This window comes from Loa loa (assembly GCF_000183805.2).
Source record: "Loa loa unplaced genomic scaffold supercont3.18, whole genome shotgun sequence".
Taxonomy (NCBI): Eukaryota; Metazoa; Nematoda; class Chromadorea; order Rhabditida; family Onchocercidae; genus Loa; species Loa loa.
The window spans coordinates 389,657-417,457 of record NW_018108198.1 but is presented as its reverse complement, the minus strand read 5'-3'; the positions used below and the strand labels follow the sequence as shown (position 1 = coordinate 417,457).

The 27,801-nt window shown below is 36.0% G+C and overlaps 3 protein-coding genes across 3 annotated transcripts; 2 read left to right on the top strand and 1 right to left on the bottom strand.

Annotated features, from left to right (window-relative positions):
• Nucleotides 1–5: 5 nt before the first annotated feature.
• On the bottom strand, nt 6–245 carry LOAG_01361 (hypothetical protein; the record flags this gene model as incomplete). The annotated part of the gene is made up of 1 exon (XM_003136900.1): nt 6–245. A coding segment is annotated over one exon (240 nt), but the record flags the coding sequence as incomplete, so codon positions are not given.
• Nucleotides 246–852: 607 nt separating this feature from the next.
• On the top strand, nt 853–2,756 carry LOAG_01360 (exodeoxyribonuclease III). Its single transcript, XM_003136899.2, has 6 exons — nt 853–1,078; nt 1,295–1,468; nt 1,574–1,820; nt 1,897–1,983; nt 2,071–2,170; nt 2,329–2,756. Exons 1-6 carry the CDS (start codon nt 860–862, stop codon nt 2,441–2,443), a joined length of 942 nt encoding a protein of 313 aa, XP_003136947.2. The 5' UTR covers nt 853–859; the 3' UTR covers nt 2,444–2,756.
• A 2,297-nt stretch (nt 2,757–5,053) lies between these two features.
• On the top strand, nt 5,054–27,342 carry LOAG_01359 (laminin alpha 1 chain; the record flags this gene model as incomplete). The annotated part of the gene is made up of 57 exons (XM_020445718.1): nt 5,054–5,171; nt 5,294–5,414; nt 5,624–5,777; nt 6,079–6,270; nt 6,440–6,550; nt 6,665–6,877; nt 7,070–7,187; nt 7,257–7,375; nt 7,483–7,647; nt 7,808–8,002; nt 8,429–8,533; nt 8,984–9,139; nt 9,407–9,499; nt 9,762–9,970; nt 10,144–10,297; nt 10,410–10,532; nt 10,933–11,165; nt 11,346–11,661; nt 11,753–11,845; nt 12,240–12,473; nt 12,605–12,749; nt 12,944–13,143; nt 13,214–13,381; nt 13,491–13,652; nt 13,854–13,966; nt 14,205–14,352; nt 14,506–14,702; nt 14,833–15,109; nt 15,275–15,565; nt 15,777–16,005; nt 16,187–16,580; nt 16,861–17,179; nt 17,441–17,604; nt 17,738–18,066; nt 18,270–18,467; nt 18,784–18,938; nt 19,155–19,471; nt 19,619–19,957; nt 20,120–20,288; nt 20,562–20,675; nt 20,890–21,072; nt 21,337–21,497; nt 21,662–21,770; nt 21,940–22,091; nt 22,354–22,539; nt 22,905–22,987; nt 23,553–23,681; nt 24,325–24,548; nt 24,700–24,812; nt 24,937–25,060; nt 25,195–25,305; nt 25,462–25,601; nt 25,887–26,002; nt 26,239–26,384; nt 26,657–26,794; nt 26,911–26,995; nt 27,149–27,342. The coding sequence occupies 57 exons, from the start codon at nt 5,054–5,056 to the stop codon at nt 27,286–27,288; spliced, it is 9,990 nt and encodes a 3,329-aa protein (XP_020303852.1). The 3' UTR covers nt 27,289–27,342.
• Between the last annotated feature and the right edge of the window lie 459 nt (nt 27,343–27,801).

The window sequence follows — 27,801 nt, the reverse complement described above, 5'->3', positions numbered from 1 at the left end:
GCCACCTTGTGCGTCAATCTTTCAATCCTTTGCGATAAAGTATTTGTTTTATGATCCAATTTCACGGCCTCGTGATAAACTTCGCCGAAAATATGCTCAGCATGTCGACTTAACGAACTCAGTTGTCGAATTAGATTTGCTAGAGTACCATTGGCAACGCATTCCAACTCATCGTGCTGTATCGAAGATGGCAAACGATGAAGGCTTACGTTAACCGGTGAGATCGCACGCCTAGTCAGCGGCATCTGAAATATGCACTATTTTGAATTTTTTCTTTTGATTATTAGCTAGGAACTCTTCGACAATCGTATATTTCTTAGTACTTTTCATCAGTATTCTCCAATGATGTGGTACTATGATCCCAAGTATCACAAGGCAATCATGCCAACAAGGTAATTAGATCATCTTGCTAGGCGAACAGCCAAAAAAGATTTCATGAAGCAAGACATCAATGAACCCGATGAAATATCTGGAAGATTCCGCCTACCACACATTGAGCAGAGTAGGAGCATTCCCAACACAACTGCCATGTTTATTCTAGGCGGGTTTAGATCCGGATCGCTAACGTGATTGGGTTTGTGGGCGAGATTAGACGTGCAGGGAGAAGAGAGGCGAACCTGTGATGGCTTTCGGGAAGGATATATCTAAGGATAGTTTGTCTTGGCTTGCCTAGGAGCAGGCGACATTTTGTTCTATCCACGTTCATTTCTAAGGCTTGGCTATGAATTTCGGGATGTGGAGAAATTGCCGGGATGTTCTTAACTTTTCGTTTCCCACCGATCCACGACGCCACCTCTATGTCAGCTCATCAAGTAAGACACCACTGCTTGACATGCTGCATGCATTACTTGTTTATAGAATGCTTGGAAAGCACGGAAGAATGAAGAAGAGAAGGAGAGATGATAAGGAGGAAGCATTCAAGAATGCTAGCAATGATAAGGAAGATGTGACCGATGAGCACATAAAAATGGGGAGTGAGAAACGTGTAATGGAGAGAAAGAAGAAGAAAGTTGGAAAAAGTGGCAGAGAAATCAAAATTATCAGCTGGAATGTTGCTGGTCTCAGGGCATGGATTAAGGTTAATTTTATTTACAAAATTTCCAGGAATGGTGTAAGCAGTTATTCATATTTGGTTCTTCCGACCCTATTATTTAAGCTTAAATGCTGACTCACCGTTTGCATATAATTTCTGTTGCTTAGCTTTAGTTTGAAGAATGCAGTTGATATCTCAGAAAAAATACTGTAGGGTGGGCACTCAATTTTAAATTGTCATTTTGAATTTGCTTATCTTTAGAAGGATGGCCACTCAATTTTGGTTAAAGAGAATCCGGATATTGTTGCTCTACAAGAAACAAAATGTGTGGAAGTTCCAAATGAATTGCAAAATGGTTACTACAGTTTCTTGAATACTTCTGAAAAGTCTGGACACGGCGGTGTATTATTACTTACAAAAGAGGAGCCGATAAAGGTAGAATTGTGCGGTCTATTTTGTATTTGAAAAAAGGATTCTATCAACGCATAATTTCCTTGCCTATCATTATTATTACCTTTTTTCTGTATATACTGTTTTCAGGTAACATATACTTTTGATGACAAATCTAAGTCTGGTCTGGATGGGAATGGTAAAGGACGGATTATTATTGCTGAATATGAGAATTATTACCTTATTAACGCTTATGTTCCGAATAGTGGACGTGGTCTAGTGAACCTTGACAAACGAAAGTTTTGGGATGACTGCTACTTCAGTTTTATTAAAAAACTTGATTTAAATAAACCTATTGTGTATGTTGGAGACCTAAACGTTGCGCATCAGGAAATTGGTGGGTGATTCGAACATTTTCAATAATCCGAAATGATAACGAATATCATATATTTGCTCCAATATTTTACATTTAGACTTGGCGAATCCGAAAACCAATTATAACAAGACAGCTGGATTCACGGATCAGGAACGGAATGATTTTACTCGGTTGCTTGACGCCGGTATTTATTGTCTTAGTATTAGGATTATCTTAAAACAAGTTCTTCAATTTTCTAATTAATTTCCATGTTTAAAACATTTCATTAAAGGGTTTGTGGATGTTTTTCGCAGATTAAATCCAGAAAAAGAAGGTGTTTATACATTTTGGTCGAACATGCGCAACGCTAGAGAAAAGAATGTCGGTTGGAGGTGCATCTTTTTCCATTGTGTTTATTTTAATTTGTCTTTTCCTAAGAAATTCGAGTAATTATTCTATCATATTTGTTAATTTGCTCTACTATAAATCCTGATGTGGTAAAATGGTGCTAACTTCTACTGGAATTTCTTCAAAAGTTTGTAATTTTCAGGCTCGATTATTTTGTGGTTAGTGAACGAATTATGAATAAAGTAAAGGAGTGTGATATTCTCTGTTCAGTCAAGGGAAGCGACCACTGTCCCCTGAGTCTTACAATTGAATTGTGAGATCTAACCATTGAATGTTTTTGTACTGGGTCTTGTTATGATACATAGTATTTTGAGATCTTGAAATTCATTTGCATTTCAAAATCCAAACTTCTTATCTGTTCATTAGGGTCACTTCCAAATAGTGTACCTTGAGGAACATTTTTTGTCTCCCATTGCGTTTATTCCTAACCAGTTTATTTGCTTGTTCATTTGTTACTTTGCATTTGTTCGTTCCATGTATTTCTTTGTTTTTCTGGGCAAGCTTTAAGCTGCAGGTCCTTATGTCGCTGAAATAGTTTTAACAAGATATTTGAATAAATTTATGCCACGATACTCGTAAAACAGAGGCTGACTGAAGAAAAAACGAAAAGTTTATCGAATTGTAGGTTTTAAGATGCTGTTGGCGTAAACGTACACTCCCATTTAATTCCCGTTAACTTGGAATACTTTAAGAATAGATATAGTCGTAGATCGAGGAAATTGGTTGTCTTTTTTTCCTTTCTCTTTTTATTTTCATTCTGATTAAATAGAACTAAATCATTTGGAGGCAGTGAGCGAATTAAATATTGGTTGGTGTACTTATTTATGTATACGCCGATATAGAGAGCTGAAGAAGAAGGGAAGAGTGAATACAGAAGCACGATTACGTTGTTCAATGTTAATTTTTTTGTGGAGTGATAGTTTGGAGAAATGATCGGCAAGGAATACTTACAGCACGTCTCAGCATTCCAACAGCGATTCGTCTCGAAGGCCTTGTTCTCCTTCATCTTGTCACATCAAGTAGAGATCGAGTGTGTATGTCTTCTGGTCCGTCTGTTTGTTTCTCCGTATGTCATCTTTACGTACCATTTGTGCTATAGCAAGTGTCTCCATTTATTGCGCTTTCCTTAACCTAATTAATCACCTGCAATATGAAGGTATGTGTCATTTCCCACTTCCATAACAGATCTTTCTCTTCGTGTGCACCATATACACCACAATATACTTCATCACTCGTATGGAATTCGATTATATGAATGAATTTCCAATAAATTGTTTGCGCTGTTCACTTGAATTCTCCCTCCAAACACGGGCTTTTTCAACAGTGATCAGTAAGTCGATCGATGATAGTGTTGTGTAATACTCAATGTCGTATTCAATTATCTCATTCGGTCTTTGACAGTGCAATTTTTTTTTTCTGGAGAAGTATCTGTTTCACTTGAAGAACAGTCGAAGATAATTATCGACAATTGATCAATCGCAGAAGAGACAATCATTTTCCACAACTAATTGTTACTTCCCAGATTTTAAAACCAATTATGCCAATAGCGAATCTGAGTACTTTTACTTTACTGCACTATTAAACTTATTATTATTTTCAAATCTCTATTTTCCATACTTCTTTGTAAACATTCTTCTAATTCTGAACGCTTTCACATAGCATTCAAAATTGTCGTTTCCTTTTCTGATCCAAAGTATTCCGTCTTTTTTACTTGTAGCATAAAGATTACTCCCATCAAAAAGATCGGTAACAAATGAGTTACCGGTTTGTCAAGCTTAACTAGCGCAATGCAGTGGAATGTTTGGGAGACAGAATCTACAAATTTAACTCGTTTAGTGAATAGGCTTCCTTTTATTCTAATGGTCATTATGGCAGTGAGCACTCAGTTTCTTCCCATCATGAATCATCGTCACGATTCGGATCTCGATAGTTAATATAAACGATACGGCACACATTATTCACGCTATGAATCATTGCATGAATCCCATTTATTGTTCAATCGATTACGCCAAATTATTACTCTGTGGCTTTAATTAATCTCCACCATAACATGCTAACATTCAATTATCAGCATGATAACAAATATTTGAGAAGAAAGCTTCCGATGTCAGTCATGAAAATCTTTTTGTCTCATCTGTTAGTAAGACTCTCGCTGATTTGCATTATTCGATCTTAAAATGACGAACAGATTTTAGCACTGTCATTTACTATCTTCATCGTAGTGTGATGAATCATTTTGCAAAACCATCCTTCGAATTAATTAGAATTTTACTTTTGAATCGTAATTCTCTTAGGTGATAAGTGAACGAACACTTATACACAAAGCTATCATCACAATACATATTGTGGTGGCGTCTTGTGTGCTGTCACATTGCGCATCGCATTCCATCAGGTGCATTCATTGCTTTCTTGCAACGGTGCATACAATTTGAGATGACTAATGTCTTCGTGTTGTCGCACAAGTTTACATATATAACAGCTCACCATTTTATTTCATATTTCTAAAATTTGTTCATAAAGCTTTTTATTTGTTAAATTAAAATTTTTTTTATTTGTTCAACAGGCTGACAAAAATTTTATTTGCTTAAGTTAACAAGCTAAGCTATTTATTTACCAACAAAAAGTGGAAATATCTTTGACGAACAAATGAAACATTCACCAGATGTACTTTAACTTTCACCTTTAACCTTACATCCTTAACTAATTATCTTGTTACATTTTTTCATTAAACTTCATTACGTTGGAAATATTACGGTAATTGTGATGGAGAGGAAGATATAGTCATGAATGAAATTTATATGTTATAGTGATTGTATATTCAGAACAGCAGTTTGCTTTCCGAAAAACCATAAAAGTAGGAGAGTGCAATGGGCTCTTCAGCCTATTTTCTTGTGATCGCTGCCATCTTAACAACATATTTTGGTGATGCGGAAAGAGCAGAGCAAGAATATGACAATTATCAGGAATTTGTCATTACGGAAGGACGTAAGCTTATGCCTGTTCATTAATACAATGTCAGTATAATATGTTTGGATATATAGAAATACGATTAAAAAGAAATGACAAACTTCTCTCCTTCTCTATGTTTTAATAATAAAACTGTACAGAGCATGGTCTCTTCCCGACAATTTTCAATTTGGCAACAAATGCACTTATCTATGCAGATGCTACCTGTGGCCAACACCATCGTGAAATTTACTGCAAATTAGTAGAGCATGTTTTCAACAGGTTCAATCTCATAAATATAAAGTCTTTGTATTGAACAGAAAAAAAAAGCTACCTTACAATGTTTACCAAATTCCAGAGGAATATATATATATCTCTTTCGATTCCCGAGTGATCCCGGAGTACTTTTTCACCTTTTTTATGTCTTTCTTAACTCTCAGTGGTAAATTTCTATGTCTTGTTTTAGTTATATTGCCTGAAATTATTTGTAGGCAACCGCAATGTGACGTTTGTGATGCTAACGATGTCAGAAAGCGTCATCCAATTGAATTTGCAATTGACGGTACTCGACGCTGGTGGCAAAGTCCATCGTTAGCTAATGGGCTTGATTTTGAGCGGGTCAATATCACCATTGACCTGAGACAAGTTTGATTTATTTCCATCATCTGACCTGACGATCCCTTATGAATGGCTCACACATACAGAGGCTAGGAATGAAATTTGAAGTTGAAATGTAATGCAGCATCACCAAGGATGTTACAATTATTTCTTTTTTCTCCAACATTTAAAAAAACACAATGATTGGAAGGGATAATTAATTTCTGAATGATAAGAGTACCAATAATATAAATAGGTATGTGCTGGATCCATCAAAATATTCATTAGATAAAGTAAGAAACAAAATTAGTTGGACAGTTAGACAAGCAAGAAAAAAACAAAGTTAAAGGAATACCAAGTGGCTTATGTAATTGTAAAAAGTGCGATTGCACCTCGACCTGGAACCTGGGTATTGGAGAAATCACTTGATGGTATTAACTATCAACCTTGGCAATATTACGCAGTCAGTGATGCTGAATGTTTGCGACAATTCAATGTACCAGCAACCACTGGTGTACCAAGATTTACACGAGATGATGAGGTTAATTTAATCGTTAAAGTTGTTTAAACCAAAAAACAATGGAATTGTATTTAATCTCTCAATATAATTTGTGAATCAGAAGATACGTATTTCAGGTTTAAATCATTAAGTCTTCAGCAAAATGCCCTATTTTGGCTGATTTTAAATCATGACATTTTTGAATTTACAGGTAATATGTACATCATACTATTCAAAACTTGACCCGTTAGAAAATGGTGAGATTTATACGTCCCTCGTGAATGGACGACCATCTGCCGAAGCTGCGTCTGAAACCTTACAGGTAGCGTAAACTATTTTGAAATTGAAATCTTTTGAAAAAAAAGCATTATTATATCGCTTAATGCTTTTTCAAATGAAATTAATGTAGTTGTTGAAAAATAGATTGCTACTTCAGCAGTTTACTCGAGCTCGTTATGTACGTCTTCGCTTGATGAGTTTACGAACACTAAACGCCGATTTGATGATCATTAATCGTCGTGACAAGAGCAATAGATTGGATCTCTCGGTCACAAGACGTTACTTCTATGCCATCAAAGATATTAGTATCGGAGGGCAATGCATTTGTCATGGACATGCAGAAAGTTGTCCACCTGATCCGGTCACCGGGGTAACACTTTCATTGAGCACTTGCTGATAATTTAGTGTCCAATATTGTGATTTTGTGTGTAATCATTAGTCAGTGCACTAATGGAAGGAGTCAGTTGCTTAATTAAAAAAAAGAAGGATATAATGTATTCAACCTTTGCTAACTTCTGCTTAGATGTTAATAAGTTTTAACTACCTAATCTCTGACTTCCAGCAATCACGTTGTGAATGTCGTCATAACACGTGCGGTGAATCTTGCAGCAAGTGTTGTCCACTGTTCAACCAACTTCCGTGGCGTCAAGGAACGCAATCCCGTCCTAATATTTGCCAACGTATGTTCATTTTACACCCGCATCTGGAAATTAAATCTAATGGTGTTTTTAATTTCTTCTTTAATTTAGCCTGTCAATGTTTTAACCACGCGACTCATTGCGAATACGATGAAGAAGTGGAACGACTAGGTTTAAGCGTTACTCCGGAAGGTATCTTCGAAGGTGGTGGGAGGTGTGTTGCTTGTAAAGTGAGTCCTTTATCGTTTCGGCATTTCTTCTTCAATAATATAACTTACTTCATTGGTTTCAAAATTAATATTAGGGACATTTCACTAAATATCCGCCTTAATTCCAGCACAACACTGATGGAATAAACTGTGAACGTTGCTTATGGACATACTTCCGACCTTCGGGTGTCACCCACTATCGAGAAGATGCATGTCGACCCTGCGATTGTGACCCGATTGGTTCCGAACATAATAACTGCGTTCGGGACGAGACCAGCGCAGATGGTGATCAAGTAAGTTGCCAGTATCAACTTATCAAACAAAAATGAATTTATCAGACCAGAGGAAACGAATGGCAGTAATTCATCCAGTAAGTTGTTGATAATAGTAGGTTTTGCACTCGGACTAATACATTTTGAATTCAAATTTTTGTTGTAAGAAATTCGTATACAGAAACCGGGCGACTGTATCTGCAAACCGGGATTTGGTGGGCGTCGATGCGATGTTTGTGCACCGGGATACCGGAATTATCCGAAGTGCGAACCGTGCCCTTGTAATCGAGCTGGTTCTCTAAATTTTAACACGTGTGAGGAGGAACAGTGTATTTGCAAGCCAAATGTAGAAGGTCTTTATTGTGATCGATGCAAGGTCCGTTTCAACTTTCTAACCTTTCCTATATTTTCTAATATTTTTTCAGTCTCAAAATCAACTCATAGAACCATACGCACAATTCCATCTTTATCTATCAGTTCGTTAAATTTGTAATTGGGCTAGCTGAGGCTAAGGATTTGGGTCGGGTCTCCCACTCAGCACTATCAATTGCAAAATTCGTCACAGAATCAAAAAGTAACAAACTTAGGCAACAACAAACTTTCTTAGACAACTCAAGCAAGTTTGCTCGGGAAGATTTTGAAACTGGTAATTTTCTCATTTGCAGTATTACTATTAAATATAATAAACAATAATTACCTGAGAAATTATCAGAAGTAGGAAGACAGCGAACAAAGTTAAAGGCCAGTGGTCAAAGATTTAAAAAAAACAATTTCTACACGCTCATTTGCATAAAATTTGCAGGAAGGTACCATAAATCTGGACATGAAAAATCCAAAAGGTTGTCAACCTTGTTTCTGTTTTGGTCTTAGCAAAGAATGCCGTGAAAAGCAATGGAATCGTGGAGAGGTACATACGACTTATTAATATTCTAATATTCCGAGAACTTCTAAAGAATGAGTGGAGCGGAAATGTCCATATACTAATTGTCTTGTGTTTGAAGCCTATTTTCGTTTTTTTTCTTTTTTTAAATTTAAATTTTCATTTACATATTTATTTTTCTTTTTTTTATATTTTTTTTTACATATTTACATATTTATTTTTTATTTTTTATTACATATTTACATATTTGTTTTTTATTTTTTTTTTACATATTTACATATCCTCTAAAAGTAGTAATAGATCAAGGATCACTGTATTCTTCTTGCTTAAGGCTGCAACTTCTATTTTTTTTTTCTCTTAGTAACTTTTTGATATGACTTATCAATTGCTCCCAAATATTACATTTCATTGAATTCGTTAATCTTTCCCTGTTTATTTAACGATCTGTTCGATAAAATGAGGCTTGTGATTTTACAGATTCGGAGTACTACAAGTTGGATGTTAACGGATTTGTCAGGTGAAAAATTGGTCACACCGAAGTCAGAAAGTGAAGTATTGATGTACACCAACAGCGAATACAAAAACAATGAATTATATTATTGGAAAGCACCGAAGGAATTTAATGGGAATCTGGTATGTTGTCTTCTCCAGTAAATTCTGATTGAAGTTCGCTAGGTTCGTTTTCCACAGGATATGCCTGGTAGTAAATAATTATCAAACTAAAATTTATTCCTCTTAAGCTAAAATGTACGAAGTTAATTTCATCTGAGAGCTAGTTGTGTTTGATGACGTTACACGTAAATAATCACCATTATTTACATGCTTTCGCTTGTTTACACTTGAATATCAGGAAGTATCGGGCAAAATTAATAGCAAATAAAATTTACTTCGCAATTTCAGCTGAACAGTTACGGTGGAATTTTGCAATATTTTGTATATTTCGTACCAATGGGTGATGGCGAAGAAACATCTATTCCTGATGTTATTATAGAAGTTGGTTAGATTAAATAATTACTTTTCTGCTATTAATTTCCATGGTCAGTTTGTTGGGCTGTTTCTTTTTTTTTGATGTTTACAAGGATTTTCTCGGGATTTCTTCGGGTGGTGTAGGAGTGTGAAAAAAGCGAAAGAATTTAGATGAAAAGCAAAGGATATAAATTAGGATTGTATTTCAAGATATTATAAGTATAACGCCATTATTTACGTGCTTTCGTTTGTTTACACTTGAAGACTTACCAAACAGACTTACTTTCAGGGTAATGGCATAAAATTGGAATACTATAGTCGACAAAACTTCTTCCCGAGAGAGAATATCAGCATTCAGATAGTTATGAGAGAAGGTAGCGGATGGCATAATTCGCATATGCGTACGCTTACTGATAAGCATGAAATGATGCGTGTTTTGGCTGATGTTAACACAATGATGATACGAGCTATGTATAACAAGCAACAAATACAATCAAGGTAGCTTGTCATAATCAAATCATTTCACTACGTCTAATGTTATCGATAGCATTGTGTATTCAGCAAACTTATCGGTGAAAGTTTATAAAGAGTGATTATCTTGAATGATATGTTTATAGTTGTATACGTTTTTGTGTTCTCATTCAAGTTATTTCTTTATTATCTTTTTATAGTATTTATGGACTAAAGCTGGACACAGCAATTGAACTCAAAAGTACAGCCGATGGTACAGAAGAACTATTGAGACCATCGCAAATGTTCAATGCCCTGATGCGTGGCGTTGAAATATGTCAGTGTCCCGAATATTACGCTGGCAACAGTTGTGAAGTAAGTAATCTACATAGTGAATGGATTTCTCACATTTTCACATAAAATACCACTGTCTTGTTTATATTACACATTTTTCCAGAAACCCTTAGCACATAACTTTTTCTTACAGCGCTGTACATTGGGATATCGCAGGGTAAATAATCAACTGTTCGATGGTCGTTGCGAGAAATGTAATTGTGAAGGGCACTCCTTTGAATGTGATCCCTTCACGGGTGATTGTATAAACTGTCAAGTAAGTAGTATTGGAACTCGATTAATTACGAAAAATAAAGACAATGAATGATTTCATTTAGTTTACACAGCAAATGATTTATCAAAAATTTATGAAATAGTTGAAAATTTTGTTGTTATTCGATGACGAAAAGGTTGTTAATTTCCCTTTGTCCTAACATGTCTAAATGTTTTCATGGACAATGTATGGAAGTAATGTCAACTTTGTTTTCGTCCTTTGTTTGTCATCTTTTTCTGTCACTGTTTTCTTTCTGTAGTATTTGTTACCTTTACTGCGATGCTATGCAGCGATAGCTCATCCTTGTAGTTCCATTCAAAATTTCACTTTAATTTCACTTGTCCATTTCTTCCTTTTATTATTTATAATAATGATAATGATAAAGAATCAAGTACGATTTCAGCATAATACAACTGGCCGTCGGTGTCATCAGTGTTTACCTGGACACTATGGAAATCCATCTCTGGGTGGCGAACTTGGTCAATGTCGTCCATGTGCATGTCCAACTATCGAGAACAGTCATTCTGCAATGTGTAGCCTAACGCAGCTTATTGTTGGAGGTGCTGCAGCTTATGGTGAGGACGCGTACGTTTGCACGGCTTGTGATCACGGTTACGATGGCAATAAGTGTGAAATGTAAACTTTTGGTGGTTTTTATGTGATCACTGCTAAAGTTTGATGGATAAGAGTTTCTTCCAGTTCCTTGCATTTGTCGATGCAAACTCGATTTCATGGAATTTTGCAAGAGGTTAATTAATAAAAAATAAATAAATTTTTAACTTTTTAACATGAACTGAAAAGAACGAAATTTTGCAGTTGTGCTGATGGTTTCTTTGGAGATCCACTGACAGAGAATGGTACTTGCGAACTTTGTGATTGTAACGGTAATATCGATCCAATGGCTATTGGGAACTGTGATCGGAAAACAGGGAAATGTTTGAAATGCATCTATAACACAGCTGGTGATCACTGTGAAGAATGCAAGGAGAATCACTGGGGTAATCCGAAGGATAAGTCTTGTCGACCTTGCGGATGTCACCCTAAAGGTGCTCGTTCCGCCACGTGCAACAAATCAACTGGCGTTTGTGACTGTCATAATAATTATGTGGGTATGCAGTGCAATCGATGTAAGGTAAATTTGAGATAATAGGAACAAAGTTGTAAGGCTTAAAAGCTGGAGGAACTTTGACCTGGCTTAACAAAGTTTACAAATTATTTTTCAGGATGGACATGGTGACATTGAAAACAAGTGCCCTGCATGTAATTGCAATATGACCGGTTCCTTTAGCAGTGAATGTGATGAAGTATCCGGCCAAGTCCGTCTTTTTCATTGTTTGAAATATATATGGAGCAAATCCTATTTATTACCAATTCAAATAAAGTATGAAATAACTTGAGGTGTTAAAGATTAGTAAGAATTTGATCTGAATGTCTTGCTTTATGTAAATTGGCCACAACTGTGTAGTGTAGAAGACTAGGATAGGAATGAAAAGCTTCAAATGAGCCAAGAAAACACTGTGCATACTGTACACTTAAGAAGACTAGCAATTTGACCCAAAAAATAACATGATTAGCAGATAAAATGACAGAAATCTCCTCATCATAAATCTTTCCCAATAGAGCGATTTAGATGGCACACCAATAAGCCAGGAAAATCATAGTTTTTATCTGCACTTCATGTGGGCAAAGGTTTAGATAAAACTTTTTCAGTGTGCTTGCAAGACAGGAGTATTTGGGAAGCAATGTGACATGTGCAGAGCAAGTTATTTTAATTTTTCCGAGAATGGCTGTCAATTTTGTCATTGTAATTCCTTCGGTGCGGTAGATGATGGCCGTTGTGATAATGTCACGGGAAAATGTGAATGTCGCGAAAATGTCAAAGGCAAAATGTGTGAAAAATGTGCGGATGGTTATTTTAATATAACTAGCGGGCTGGGATGCCAGGTAAGGTGATACTGTTTTCCAGAAATGTTTATGTTTTCCCTCCTTTATTCAAGCCCAAGTTTTGCGGTTCCCATATTCATTTTGTACTTTTATAGGCTTCTTAGTATTTTTACTTCAGTAAAAATTATCAGGTATGCGCTTGCGATCCATTAGGTTCGGAAGGCATCCAATGTGATACACATACAGGTCAGTGTGCTTGCAAATCTGGAGTTATTGGGTTGAAGTGTGACAAATGCGCCCCGAATCATTTTGGATTAGATTCAAATGGATGTAAAGGTTATTTACTTTTTTATGTTTTCATTGCGCGTCTGATGCTTGATTATGGTCAAGCAAAATAAAATTCAATGTTTTTTTCCACTTTCCTATTTCGAATTTAAATGATCTTAAAATCCAAGCATTCACACCACAACTCAAACTATTTACAATGTCTTGATTGGTACCAATTCCAAGTCTATTTTTCTTTTCTGCAGAATGTCGTGTTTGTCCAGCACCTGGTCATATCTGCCACTCAACAACTGGAGAGTGTATCTGCCCACGTAACACCATCGGTGAAATGTGTGAAAACTGTTCCAATAATGCTTGGAATTACGATCCATTGAATGGTTGTACGCTCTGTGATTGTTCCGGTATCGGAGCTGATGGACCGAATTGCAATCCGGAGAATGGACAGGTGAAGCAACTGTTAACTGGTACATTAAGCATCTGAGTGGAAAATATTGCTGTGTATCCATTGTTTTCAGTGCCATTGTCGAGTGGGTTTTGTTGGTCTAAAATGCGATCGATGCATTCATGGACATTTTAATTTCCCGCAGTGCGAACTATGTAACTGTGATCTATTGGGAACTGATCCAACAACTTGTAAAGATGGTGCTTGTCTCTGTGATGAGATTGGACAGTGCAGCTGCAAGGTAGTGTGTATTTCATATGCTTCGTTCAGTTTATTAGAGTCTGTTAAGGTTAAATCTTCTTTATAACTTGAAGATGTGTTTATTAGACTATATGGCAAATATATTCCAGAAGAATGTGATAGGATTGAAATGTGATAGCTGCGACGCATATAGCTTTAGTCTAGAGAAAAGCAATTTATACGGTTGCACCGATTGCTTTTGCTTTAATCGTACCAATTTCTGCGTGCAAAGCAATCTAGTATGGCAACAGATTTATGCACCTGATCGTCAGGTAACAGCAACTTCTGCAACGCGGCTAGTTTTTTTTTTTTTTTCGCATTCAATACGTATTTTAATAAGACCTTTTATGTTTTTATTGGATTGAGAAATATGATTTATTTAATGATGAAAATTACTGGTGTAGCAAATTTGATACTAAATTTTTTTGGTACAAAAATCATGTTTGAAAATTTTCAATTTCTCTTCAATTAAGGTAATATTCTCAGAACCATGGAAATATTATACACGTAAACATAATCTAAATGTGCTTAGAGAGCATCCACCGATATACAACAGTTATCCGACAGACATTACGCCTCTATACTGGTATGTTTGGAAAATATTTTGATATCAGTTCGTAGGACAAAGTGATTTGCTGTAGGGGGCCATCGTTCAAATGCGAAAGTTTTGAAGAACAAAAAATTTGAATGGCTTCTTTTTCGAACTTTGATTGGAAACTATTTCTGCAAATTCATAAAACATGTAAAAATGAAAGTAGGAAATGAGGGGACAGTTCTCTAGATTCTGGTTTGCTTATGCGTTAGATAAAAGATATGAATTTCAGGCCTCTTCCACCGAGTTTGTTGGGTGATCGAACGGCATCCTATAACGGGTTTATTCGTTTTACAATCAAAAATGATGATAACTATCGCGGTGTCACCAATGTGGCACCTGATCCACAGCACTTCCGTTTCTTCCCGCAAATTATCTTGGTAAATCTCGTTTTTATCTGCTGTTTCTTTATTGATAGAACCGAGGATAAAAGAAACGAGGGGAGGAATTTGAATAATCTTAATTAAATTTTGATTCAAAATTCGAATCATCCTTGTACGCTGTAGTTGATATCAAACTTATCCAACAAACAGGTCGGCAATCATCGCATCATTCTGGAACATACTTCTGACGAAGTGAACCAATTGGGACGCTACAAAATTCGTTTGCATGAAAGTCAGTGGCGTTCACGTTTGAGTCCTGACGTGCCAGTAACACGCAAGCAGCTAATGATCGCCTTGCAAAATCTCCAAGGCATCTACATCAGAGCTACATACAACTACCCATCCACGTTAATTTTTCGTAAAATTCCATTTATTACTTTCAGCAAGATGAAAATATACGATATCAGCTTTACCATATCAGCTCTGCTACATGAGATTTAAGTCAGAACCACTAATACGAGAATAAATAGATTTCAGGGGCGATACAGCTTCTATCAATGAAATAAGTATGGATGTAGCAGTATGGGAAAATGCCACCGATGCTTCAAATTTAGTAGCAATTGGTGTGGAGCTATGTGAATGTCCTCAGGGTTACGCTGGTAATTCATGCCAAGATCCAGCGGAAGGTTATTGTCGGAAAAGGCAGTCTGATTTCTTGAATAGTCCAGATGATTTAGCATTAGTGGGAGGAACAGAGCAATGTGCATGCAATGGGCATTCAACAACATGTGAAGCAGAAACTTGCAGATGCACTGTAAGACATATACCTCATCAAATTATTGTTGAAAATTACAGAGGTTGAAAGAGTACTAGTGGTCAATGAATCATAAATATTTCAAAATTCACTGAAGTTATTAATCTTTGTATTTTCATAGCATGCGCCATCATTTGTCATTGTGAAAAATACTGATTGTTTCAGAATTGTGAGCATAATACATACGGTGATTACTGTGAACGTTGCAAGCCAGGCTATCAAGGAGACGCATTGGTTGGTGGCGCAAATGCATGCACGAAATGTGCATGTCCGTTGCCGGACAATAGCTTTAGTGACACCTGCTTAGCAGTAGGTTATGGCCGAGGATACATGTGTGATGCTTGTAAACCTGGATATATAGGTCAGTACTGTGAAAACTGCCTGACTGGGTACTACGGTAATCCGAATGCAGTGGGCGGTATGTGTAAGGAATGCGCATGTCATCAGCACGGTTCGGTTCATGGAATTTGCAATCAGGCAAGCTTGTCATCATTTCTTTTTTTGAAAATATTACCGCATTATTCATAAAGATTGAAGGAGCAATTTTTTTCAAATTTTGAAAAAAGCGTTGTACACTGACAGAGTATATTACGCAACGTGTTTCATTCAACATTAATTAACTGATAATTTGCTAACTTCTATCTTCAAAAATGTACCTTTCATTTAGAAGACAGGCCAGTGTGAATGTCGACCAGGTTTATCCGGTCGAGATTGCTCCTTATGCAAAGATCGGCATGCATTCATTAGTGGTGTCTGCACCTCATGCGATCAAGGCTGTACCCGTGATTTAATGAAAGAAATGGATGAATTAGAAGAAATTATGGAACAACAGAATTTCACAAGTTTAAGACCGGTCCCATGGAAACGCGTTGCTCGGATAAGTAATACAACAAAAGGTATGTTTCTATAAATACTGTCTAATGTGTTGGATTGCTTTGGGAGCAAGGCAGAAGTGTCTAAATCGCCGTCTCAAAAAGTCTTAATTTTGTGCTCTGACCTCCATGCATAATCTTTAAGATCGATTATTTGTCGTAAAGGTCCCGAACACGAAAACCATTAGCCAATCGTTTGTTTCAGATTTGTATTTAACTTTGGATTCGCTACATTTGGAAAATTCTGTCGGAGAAGATAAAGATAAAACTGACATTGGCGTGGATGATAACTTCTTAAACGAAGTTAACGGACTGATAGAGCAAACGAAATTTTTGCTGGAACGAACTAACAAGTCCAAAAATTCCTTGCAAAAAAGCACTACCAAAACTGAAGGATTATCAGCGAGAGTTCGAGAACAGGACAAAATTCTTCGTGAGGTCATCAGTCAGCTACGACATTACATAAATTACGGATTTGGGAAACAGGACAGCTCAAAGATCAGTATTTGGATTCAGGAAGCAAATACTTATGTGAACGCAATGAAAGAACGTGGAATCTACATCGAGAAACGTTACAATCGTGGAAATACCGATTTCGAGTTAGTTATTCTGAAATGTTTTATCAATTTATTGCTTGATTTTCAAATGATATTTTCAAGAAAAGCTTATTGCATCATTTAGAAAGACATAAAATATGCTTGTGTTGAATATATTTGGAAGTCATAAAAAGACATTGTAAAACAATTTTAAAAGAAAAACTGAAAAACTGGGAAAGAAACTGTGTGCATTTCTACATTTTGAATCTCTTCAGATAATCAAGGTAATGTGCAAATAGCCCTTCTTATCCATTGGGGATGCCTGAGCAGCAGAGTATTGCAGGAAATCTCAAGACTTGATGAAGCTGATAACATCACGTATGTTGAACCATACCTCATTCGTTGAGTTGCGAGAACAACTGGATGTCTTTGGACAGTGGTTGCACAGTTATCGAGATACCATTTGGGATAGAGCGCGTCAGGATACCATATCCTCTGATAAAGTAGCAATTATAATAGCGAAACGGGTGGATCGATTTAATGCCGTAAAAGCGAATATCAGTGAATTATTAACTAAAGCAATCGATGAACTAAGTGAAGCAGAAAACAAAGTGTCGACAGCGAAGACAGAAAAAATTTTGACAATGTTCGATGATTTCAAGGTCTTTGCTCGCAATATGTTTAGAACCAAGCGCATCTGCTATGATAATTTTAAAAAATGTATAGGTGAGAATTAAACAGCCTTGAAGAACTATCGCCTATTCAAAATTTTTTCTCAGGAATACGAAAATTCCAGCTGATGCTTCGGATGTCGAATGTCATGTGCTGTTGTTCCGAAAATTTTCGGTTCTTCCCGTACAAAATACTCGAATTAGTGGTTTTGATTTCCCCCATTACTAAATACTTGGAGCTTTTATTTTCAGCTCATCAATGAAACGCTATTACCGCAAGTAGATGAAATGACGAAAAAATGCCGCAATGAAGCAGACAGATATGGGCAACTTCTGGATGAATATCGTGAAGAGTATGTAAAAAAAAGCGAACATCACGCAGCAAAGCTGGAGGATGAGGCACAAAAATTGCGAAAGTAAAAAATAACAGTTCTTTTAGGAATATTTCATCTTACATGAGTAACTAAGTTTTGAATCTTTTTTTCATGTTTTTTTTTTTCAGATTACTATTCAATATTAGCATATATGCATGAAGTCTCATTAATTTAGCTCTTTTGCGGATACGAAGAATGCCGCAGCAGATCCACTTCGAGCATCCAATGCTTACAAGGAAATTGTGGAAGCTTTACGGAATGCCAGCAAAGCAGCAGAAGGGGCGAAGAAAGCTGCGGAGTTTGCATTTGCTGATGCCGATCCGAAATCTGAGATCTCAATGGTTAACATGGCGCTGCAGACTAAGAATCGCAGTATGGTTATTAAGGGACAAGCCGATGAACTTAGCTTGAAAGATTTGGAAAACGAACACTTGGCAACCAATATAGTGGCAAGTGAAATGAAGGAAACATTGCAGAATTCAGTGAAACGAAAACTAGCGATAAGTAAGTTTGGACTATCATTCTAAAATTTCGTACTTTCTCCGTTCAAAAGAATTAAGCAACGGTAAACGTATTTCGCTTCTATAAGGTCAAAGGAAGTAAAAGTCAGATATCTTAAGTCTCAGTCGTCAATTACCAATTTTTCAACTTCTAGGTGACTTATCCGTGAACCTCCGTTTTCCTAATTATAATAATTCGAAATTCAGGTGAACAGTATCAGTCATTCGATGACCAACACGACCGAATGACTGGATTGATCAGTGTAGCTGATGATGCGGAAAAACGGGCCGAAAGTATACATCAGAAAATGCAGGAAATATCTGTTGAAATTGATACAATGAGCAGTGCTGTTTCGAAGCTGAAAGGTTTTGCTGGTGAGGGCATCCGAAATGTCACCAATGATGGTAAGTTTTAAACTGTTGTACATCGTAAAACTTTTGTTGTAAGGAATCTGCAAGAAAATGTCGTGTCTGAGGTTGCGAAATCATTAACGAATTCATTTCTCAATTTTTCAAGAACTTTGAAAATTTCCTATGTTTTATACTTCTTGACATTTCAATATGTAAAAATTAATGAAGATCTACGATTCATCACTTTAAATTTGCAGTACTCTTATCAGGCGTTCATGACTTAAGATTATTTATTTCAAGCTTTTGACCACTAACTCTTCGCGGTTCAGACTATGAACTATTGCTTTAGTTTTAAAGTTGCAAATTTTAGTACGTAAAGCTAATCAAGGAGCACAGGAAGCGATGAAAAAAGTTTCTGAAGTGAAGAAGCAAACAGATAAAGATTCAAGACGGATCAATGTTTTGGGGGAACAGATTAAATTATTGCAGGAAAAAATCAAAGAAGCACGAGAGAAAGCCTCACGCGTGAGTAAAGTTCTATTCTCGATGAGTATTAGTCCGATGTCATAATCTTTACGCTTACAACAAATATCTTACTTTTCATTATTTTTAACGCTTGTGCAAATTTTCCGTTTGTTAAACATTCGCCAGTTGAATTTGTTTTGCTTTACTGCTAATAATTTCCTAATGGTGAAAGAAAATATCGATATAAGCAAATTTCAAATAGTTTGTTCGCTACAGATCCGAATTTCGTTGAAATCCGATGAAAAAGGTGATTGCCGCCGTGCTTTTATCTCACCCGCACATCTGGCTCCAACTAACTTATTTACTATCAAATACCGTCCTTTACGGAATGTTCCGGATTCGTTGCTGTTCTTGACAAAAACAATGACTAAGCGTACTCAGCAATCAGAGTATATCGCAATGGAACTAAGAGATCGACGTATCGTTGTACAGTGGAATATCGGTTCCGGTACACGAATGGCTACCAATACCCATACCATCAATTATATCGCGCCAAGTGACAGAAGTGCCTGGTACCATATAGTATTAGAAAGGTGAGCTGACCTCTTCTGGCAAATTTGTTCCGTTTCTCTTTCATTTCTGTCAGCTAATAAAATGGATTACTAACTTACACATGTCCTTCAACAAAGGTAAACCATTGTTGAGAAAGTAAGCATCACTCTTGATTCACTGTTTTCTAGGATTGGAAATTCAGTGAAGCTGACTGTGGCATTGCATCATACAATAAGTGGTGAAGGTGAACGAACGGTTGGTGAACCGACTGCCGTATCAGTGGGTCATCCGGACGAGGATGATAGCATCATTTTCAATACGGTACATGGTGAAACGCTGATTCAGTTTGGTATCGATGCAAAACTTTCGCAGGATTTGGGTTTGGCAACTAATAAGTTCCTGGGTACCATTGGTGAATTTACTGTTGACGGTGAAACTTTGCCGCTTTGGGCATTTGCAAAAAGTAGCAAAGTTTGCGAAGGAGATTTCGCTGCACCAGAAAGTCAAGCTACCGGTTATTTTTTCCGGCAAGTTTCCTGTTCGAAAATTCATTTAGCACAAATTACGCTATTGTATATATACACATGACATACTCACGAAGCACATATATAGACATAAACAATTTTTTAATATAATGGAATGATAATTTTATTGTCGCAAAAAGCGATCCTAATTAATTTGCCTTTTAGTGACGGTTTTGCACAAATTCATCTTCCCTCGACAGAACGGCCAAGTGGAGCGCAAATAACAGTGATCTTATCAGCTTATTCACCAGATGGTTTGCTATATTTCCGTGGCAATCGAGAAAATGGAGATTTCATCTGTTTGGAATTACGTGATGGACATGTCCTTTTCAGGGTACTTTATTTCTTATCAATTTACCCGTCCTTTTTTCTCTGCTTCTCTATTAATTGAAATCTTGTCTCGTTTAGTTTCAAATCAATGTCTCAGCTATCTGCATTTACGTGATGAGAAAATTTACAAAGAGGAAATTAGCTGTCATATCAACATTGCTCTATAATCAATTGTCAGTCCTTAATTGTTCTGAGATAATCAACAAATAGAGAGAAAGTTCTTTGTAATTTACTGCATTGGATCGATTTACTTTGATCATTGAAGAATGATATTTAGATTAATCTTGGCGATGATTCATATGCAATCGTCAAATCCAAGAAATCATCGTACGCCGATGGACGCTCACACACTGTTCGTGTCATTAGGAACTATGAAAAAATACATTTGCAGGTTGTTTTTTTTTTTGATTTTTGTTATTCAACTCAAAGGAAGTTAAGCTTCCTGTCAACTTGTAAATTAAGTTATCAAACATACTGCAATACTTAGATTATCAATTTTGACCCATGAATATGACAATTTCCGTGATAATCCTAGCAAGATAACAGAGAAGATAAAAGGGTCCACTTTCGAAATGTGTAGTTCTTGGTGACCGCAAAATTTTCAGGTCGATAACGAAAGCGATCGTAATTCTGCAACGATACTTGGTCAAAATGCAAGACTAAATATTAACGGCGATGATCATTTTGTGGGTGGCGTCCCACCAGGCTTCAATATTACTCCCTTCCAGCATTTCGATATCCACTGGAGTGGATTTTTTGGCTGCATTCAATCAGTCCGACCCTCCCAAGTACTTTTTTTTGTTCCCTGCGTTTAACTTTTATCCACTCATAACTTTAAACTCCAAACTTTTGGTTTTTGGTTCTCCAGCTTAAAAATATTGAAATGAATCTAACCGTTATTCAGAAAAATGTCTAACGGACTTTAATTAGTAAATATTTTTGACTGCAACATATTCTGTAGTTGTCTCCTGAATTACTGATTCTAATTGATGTCATGCGCTTGTATGCGTTGCAAAACATTTTAACCTGACTGCCATAATCATCAATTTCAGGTTGCAGAACTAGATCTTGACAATCCAATACGTTCACAACGTAAGTTGCGTGGATGTAATTTTAGAAATGGTGAAAGGTTGGAACCAACTGATAGAGTGGTTGGCTTCAGTCGTCCAGGTTATCTGGTCATTCAAGGAATTCAACTCAGCAATAATTCCACGTGTGTCGCTTTCACCAAATTATTCGTTGCGATTGTTAAAAATTTTGACTTTTTTCTTTATGAAATCCCTAAAATGATGAGAAAAATGGAACTTGAAATCAAATAAATGAACTAAATATGAACTAAATACGGCATAAGAAACGCTGATTTCCAGTTCTTTTTAGGTTCGCATTTGCATTTCGCACAAAGACTGCCAATGCTACATTGTTGTTCCAGTCAAGTGAACTGGAAACTTTCAGAAAACGTCGAAAAATTAGGGATTCTTTTGGGACCGTTAGTTTTCATTATTTTTCTACTTTTAAATCTACCACTTAAAGTCATCTTGATTGTTTTCATTAAGATAATTCTTCAAATCTGTCGGCATTTTTGGAAGGCTATAGAAAATTCAGTCTTCATTTAAATAAAAGACGATTCCTGATAGCTCAGAAATGCTGTTAATCAGGGATACCTGGCATTTTACCTGTACCGCGGCTACTTGGTTGTACATCTCGGCACCGATTCATCACAGAAAAGTAAAGTGCTCACATTGAGATCTGAAGTGACCTACAACGATGGACAGCTTCACTCCATCTTTTTCACTCGTTCCGAAACATTGTTAGTTTCAAAATATTCGTCAAGAATAGCTTTAACTTCAAATGGACTGGCTGAGATTAGTATTCTGGGGATGCTAAGGATACCAGTCCGTACTCCACCGTATCCGGTATGATATGTCCTCTTTAGTTTTGATAATAGGAAGAGGTAAATGATTCCATTGCAAGAACTATGCTGATAATGAGATATTATGTGCATATCACAAACTACATTAAAACATCGGCTTAGAAAAATGGTAAAAGTTAATGAAATGATGTTTGTATAGAGTTCGACTTCGAGTTGATGATCGAGAAATAGCATCTGGTACTCTTGGCGAACAGAATACTATAGGAACTACATTATCACAGTTGTTCATTGGTGGATTCCCAGATGGGATAAAGCCATCAGCTAATGAAATGCCAATCGCCGAATCTATGATTGGATGTGTATCGAATCTTTTTGTTAATTATCGGTTACTTTATTCCTTTGTTTTTTTTTTTTTTTTTCTACTATTCAAAGGGAAAGGAACCATCAATGATTTAAGAGCATAAGAATTAATTGGTAGAAGTTATCACTGCTGATAAAAGCCTAAACGTTATCATCTTAAACATGCATTCTTCTCTCTATCAAATGACATACTGTACTAAATAACCATGCGATTTGATAATCAGTATACGGTAGAGTGATCGATGTTAATCTTAGATGTATGCAAAATTTTATTTGATTTAGTTGAAGAAGTGATAATGATGTGCGTTTATGCCGAATCTTAACTCATTATCTCTTCATTGAACATTTTTTATTCTTGCAACAAAAGCTGTATAGCAAAACCAATTACAGACTTGTTCCAATTATACCGGAAGCGCACATCGCCATAATTGGTACCTGCTCAGTGGAACAAATTTTCTCATTACAGAAATCAGGTAACAAATCTAGTTAAGCTTTCATCTTATGTTGTACAAGACTCATTACAGCATTCTATGAATCTCTACTCTAGGCCATTCACGTTTGATAAACTGCTTGAAAATATTACCAATTGTTCAAGATTCCAGAGATTGGTTGGGTATTTGATAATTGCAGAACAAGTTCACTTTCCATTCAAATTAAAGAATCAAGTTAGAGTGTACTAAGGTGCTTTCTCGCACTTTTATGAACGTTTAAAAAGAGTAACTTAATTAATAGTGGGGCCTTTTTTTTTGCTTTTGTCGCATTTATACTAGTTAATTTGATATCAGTTGACCTTTTTTCTCTTTCTGTTTTGCTTCAGGTTAAGCTATTCAATCTTATTGCTAATTCAAATAATTGAAGTAATCATGAAGATTAAAAATCATCCATTGGTTAGAATACTAAATGTTAAACTTAAAATCACTTTCTATTTCTCCAATCTATTATGTATGTATCTTTACTGAGAATTTGTGCAGGAAATGTTTTCACCCGTAGAAATTATTCTTTTACACTAAATTTGTGTGTTTGTCGAACTTTCTGTAGAACGGAGAGCAGATGTGGAGGCATTGCAAGCAGACGAACAAAATGCTTTCAATCGGAAAGCATCGAAACTTTCCTTGCATCTAACAGAGCCGACATTGATCAGCAAAACCGAACGCCTATATGCGGATGGTAATAATAGTGATATTGATGTGATGTGATATGATAACGACTATCTTTTTACAAATACAGAATGCACTATCACAAAGCGCCTTTGCACCTTATCACTTTTTTAATAGCAATCATTGCACTTCAACCATATCAGTGATAGACAGGGTGGGAAGGAATATCGATAATAAAAGGTTTAGGAGATATTACTGTTCATTCAAGTTGTATTAAGAAATTTACTTAACATGGCGGAATATAGACATAATATGGGGAATAATAGGTGGCACAAATGCTTTCTGTATTTCTTCAGTGTGCACAGCAATATAAATAAGCTTAGCCACTTTTCCTTGGGACACATCCCATCAGGTAGCATCAAATAACTTGATGTCGCATGCTGTGATGAAAAATAGGAAATGGAGTATCCAACTCCATCTTACAGCGCTTCTATGCGAATGCGTTATCATTTTGCTTCTTTTGCAAATATATTATTTTCTAGCCTTTTTTATAGCCATCGTTCCAGTTTATTACTTTTTGATATTGAAATAACGAAACTTTGATCTCTCTTAATTCGAATAATCTTCAATCACATTTAATAGTACAAACACTTATCATTTCACTGCATGAACAGACCTGCACGAAATTTTTTGAGTAATTTCCTGAAATGCAGGATCAGTCAAAACAAATCCAGTGAATATCAGAGAAGCCATTAACAAGCCAGAAGAATCAGAATCAATTGATTTGAAGCATTCCACAGTAACGACAACTGCTAGAACTTCCATTGCCATTCCTACTGCCGGAACTCTAATCGAATTGACGGAAAAAAAAGACGACGATGATGATGTTGATGATGCTACTGATTTGGCCAGTTTAACATATTTAGGTCCGGAAAAGGTAACTTTTTTGACAAATTCGCTGAGAAGTCAAAGCGAAAGGTTCTTTTATATCATTTTAGATGCAAATTGACTCGGTAGGTTTGTAGCTTAAATCTATTTAGTTATTTTACCAGAATTGTTGAAACTTCAAATTAAAAAAAAAATTGCAGTGCGGTCCAGATCTGTTAGCTAAGAATGATGGCGAGGGTGCAGCACAATTTGGCATAGCGGAAGCGAGCCACTCAAGATTGAACTTCGAGGAAGATAATTTGGATGTCAACCAGTAAGTCCGTTTTCATACTCTATTCCTGGGATATCCGGTCCAAAAGCCGGCACGAGATTGATTGTGAATGAATAATTTTATCGCAAATAATACATAGGTATATTGTATTGTGAAATATTTCAAGATTCAAAATCGAATTTGCATTCCGTACAGTATTACCAAACGGGATGTTGTGGATTTGGGCAAATTATAGCAATTATACCCATTATTTCTTCTTAAATATGATCAGTGGATTGCTGCAACTTCAGGTATGAATTCTAGGATTTCACTAATTAAACTCAAGGAAATTTGAAGAAGAGAAGGAAGGTGTTACTCATAAAACCATGAAAGAATAAATTTGGAGAAGGAAGGTGTTATTCATAAAACCATGAAAGAATTTTAGGTTCGAGGACGTAAAGAACCAAAAACTCTGATGTACAAATCGAACAAACTGAATGATGGAAAATGGCATGATATTAGTATGTTAAAGCAAGGACAAGAAATTTTGCTCAAGGTACTTTCTACTTCTTTTATAGTGCATTTCGCAACAGCGCTGTCATTTTATTCCATACTGTACACTTCTCGGTACTGAATGTGATAGCTTCTGCAAAGGTTTCCAAGAAAGTTGCTTATGGCATTTGTCGAAATAAAAAAAATCGAGTTATTCAAGGTAGATCGCAATCCGGCGCAGTACATGAAAAATGTCCCAAATCTGAAAATGATGCGTAAACGAATGTATGTAGGTGGAGTCATTTCAAGACACCGGAAACAATTCAATTTAACAATACCCTCATTTTCTGGATGTATCAGGTTTACGATTTTTTCTCTTGTGACTTCCTTAATTGAAAATAAAAATAAGCTTACTTAGCGCTTTTAAAGGATTTTTCTTTTAATGCGTAGGACTCAAGTTTGAAATCTGTGTAATTGACAATTTAAAGTGAATTGAATGAGGGCATCATTAGTGAGTTGATAATATTCATGAAAACTGGAGGTAATATTTGAACTTTGACCGCAAACTTAGTGAGGATTAAGTTTAGCATACAACGAGTATAAGTAATTTGACGTAGCAAAATATTAGAATGCATCTCGTTTCAGAAATTTTGAAGTAAACGACGTTCAACAAGACTTATTTGAAAAAAGTCGTCGTGTTTTACCATGCATCGTTGCTTCCAATTCAGCATACATTCACGAAGGCGGATATATGACGTTTGGTATGTTACCCTCGAGTAATGAGATTAACATCTCATTCGTCATATCAGCATGATATATTCAGTATATGTCAATTCTCAAATTTCTAAGAATGTGTGATTGGAAACCTGTAAAATATCGCCAATGATTGTTTAGTTTCATTATCTCTCTATCTTGTGGACTTCTCCACTTTAAATTCACCATGCAAAATTTTAACGGACGAAAGTCATCAATTAAGCTTAAGAATTACTTATTACAGGATCATTAAAGTCTCTTCGTCAACTCCGAAATATTCAAATTTCGATGCAGTTCCGACCTGCTGTAAAAGATGGATTCATCTTCGGTTTGGTGACGAACAAATATCCAGAAAACACACGAATTGCTATTTATCTTAAAAATGGCTTGGTTATTTTTTTTCTTTTTTTTTTGTAAATATGTCATGATGACAGCAATCGCATGTAGAGATTGTGATGTAGACGGATGTAGAGATGCAACTGTGACAACCGCGTAATTCACATAAAGCGGTTTAGGAAAGCTGTGTTATTTCTTTTCAGCTAATATGGTACTCTTGCTTTACCTCCATATAATTTATAAATACAATTATTTGATCTATATATGTAACTTGAAACGTCGTCATTCGGTTTTGATGGAAGAGTATTTCTGGGCAACTATTTCAGATGACCTTCGAACTCGTATGCAACAATGAATGTCGCGATCTGAAGCACGTTTTTAAAAAAGATCTGTGTGATGGCACTTGGCATAATGTCACCCTTTCTATATCACATTCAAATATGATTGTCATCACAGTTGATGGAGTTTGTTTCCAGATCTTTCGCTACTGATCGTTTAGAGAAATATGTGTGATCTTACTTTTAAAATTCCCACGTGAAAGATCATGAGAGCGATACAGTTATGAAGCAATAAATTTCAGCATCGGAAACGCTTACCGTCGAAGATGAGCTCCAAATCAGTAGAGTTTTTCCGAAGTTTGCCGATATACGTTGGCGGAGTAACTGGTTTGTTTTCATCTATTACTTCACGTGGTACACAACTCATTTTTTATTAAATGGAAGGAGGAAAACAACTTTAATCCTGTAAACCGGAAGAATTGTTTCATAGAACGATGATACATTAGTTTTTGTGCTCCAAATAATGTCTTATTGTTGCAGCATTGTCAGCTTCCAAGATTGGTGTGCTATCAATGATCGGTTGCTATCAAAATCTCCAATTTTACGGAAAGCTGGTGGCTTTCAAAGATGCCAAAAAGTTGAATAAAGTTCTGCCCGATGGTTGTCCATTTTTAAACTGAATAATCGCCTGCCATTCTCCATGAAATTTCACTTGAAATTTGTTGTTAATACGGTTAAGAAGTGGTAGAGTAAATGGTATGAAACTGAAACTTTTCACCAGACATGGCTAATCATCTGAAGAAATTTTCATGAATTTGTGTGGGAAACACCAGCAACACCAATACCCTGTCTCATAATATTTTTCTTTTCCTTCGTAATTCGATCAGTTCAAAGGATCTTTAGATGATTTACATTTCACTTTATTTACCGCTCGATAACTTCCTTTTACCCAAGTTTTTATTTCTTTGTTATTTATTTCGCTATCAGCTTCTTCCTTTCTCTCTACTACCGTCCAAAAATATGCTTCATCCTTATTTTGACAATACATTTTTAAAACATACACATAAGGATTTAATAATCGATATTGAATATTTTGATCAACAAGAAAAAACAGGAAAAAGAAAGTAAAATGCAGTACTTCCTATTGAACTTCGAAGTTTATAGCTAATTATTGCGAATAGCTAGCTATCCAT

What these genes read in the sequence shown, in the direction of transcription:
- LOAG_01360 (XM_003136899.2), top strand. Translation starts at nt 860, where the DNA reads ATGCTTGGAAAGCACGGAAGAATGAAGAAGAGAAGGAGAGATGATAAG. An exon ending in GTCTCAGGGCATGGATTAAG is followed by an intron (nt 1,079 to 1,294) that starts GTTAATTTTATT and finishes GCTTATCTTTAG; the next exon opens with AAGGATGGCCACTCAATTTT. An exon ending in CAAAAGAGGAGCCGATAAAG is followed by an intron (nt 1,469 to 1,573) that starts GTAGAATTGTGC and finishes TACTGTTTTCAG; the next exon opens with GTAACATATACTTTTGATGA.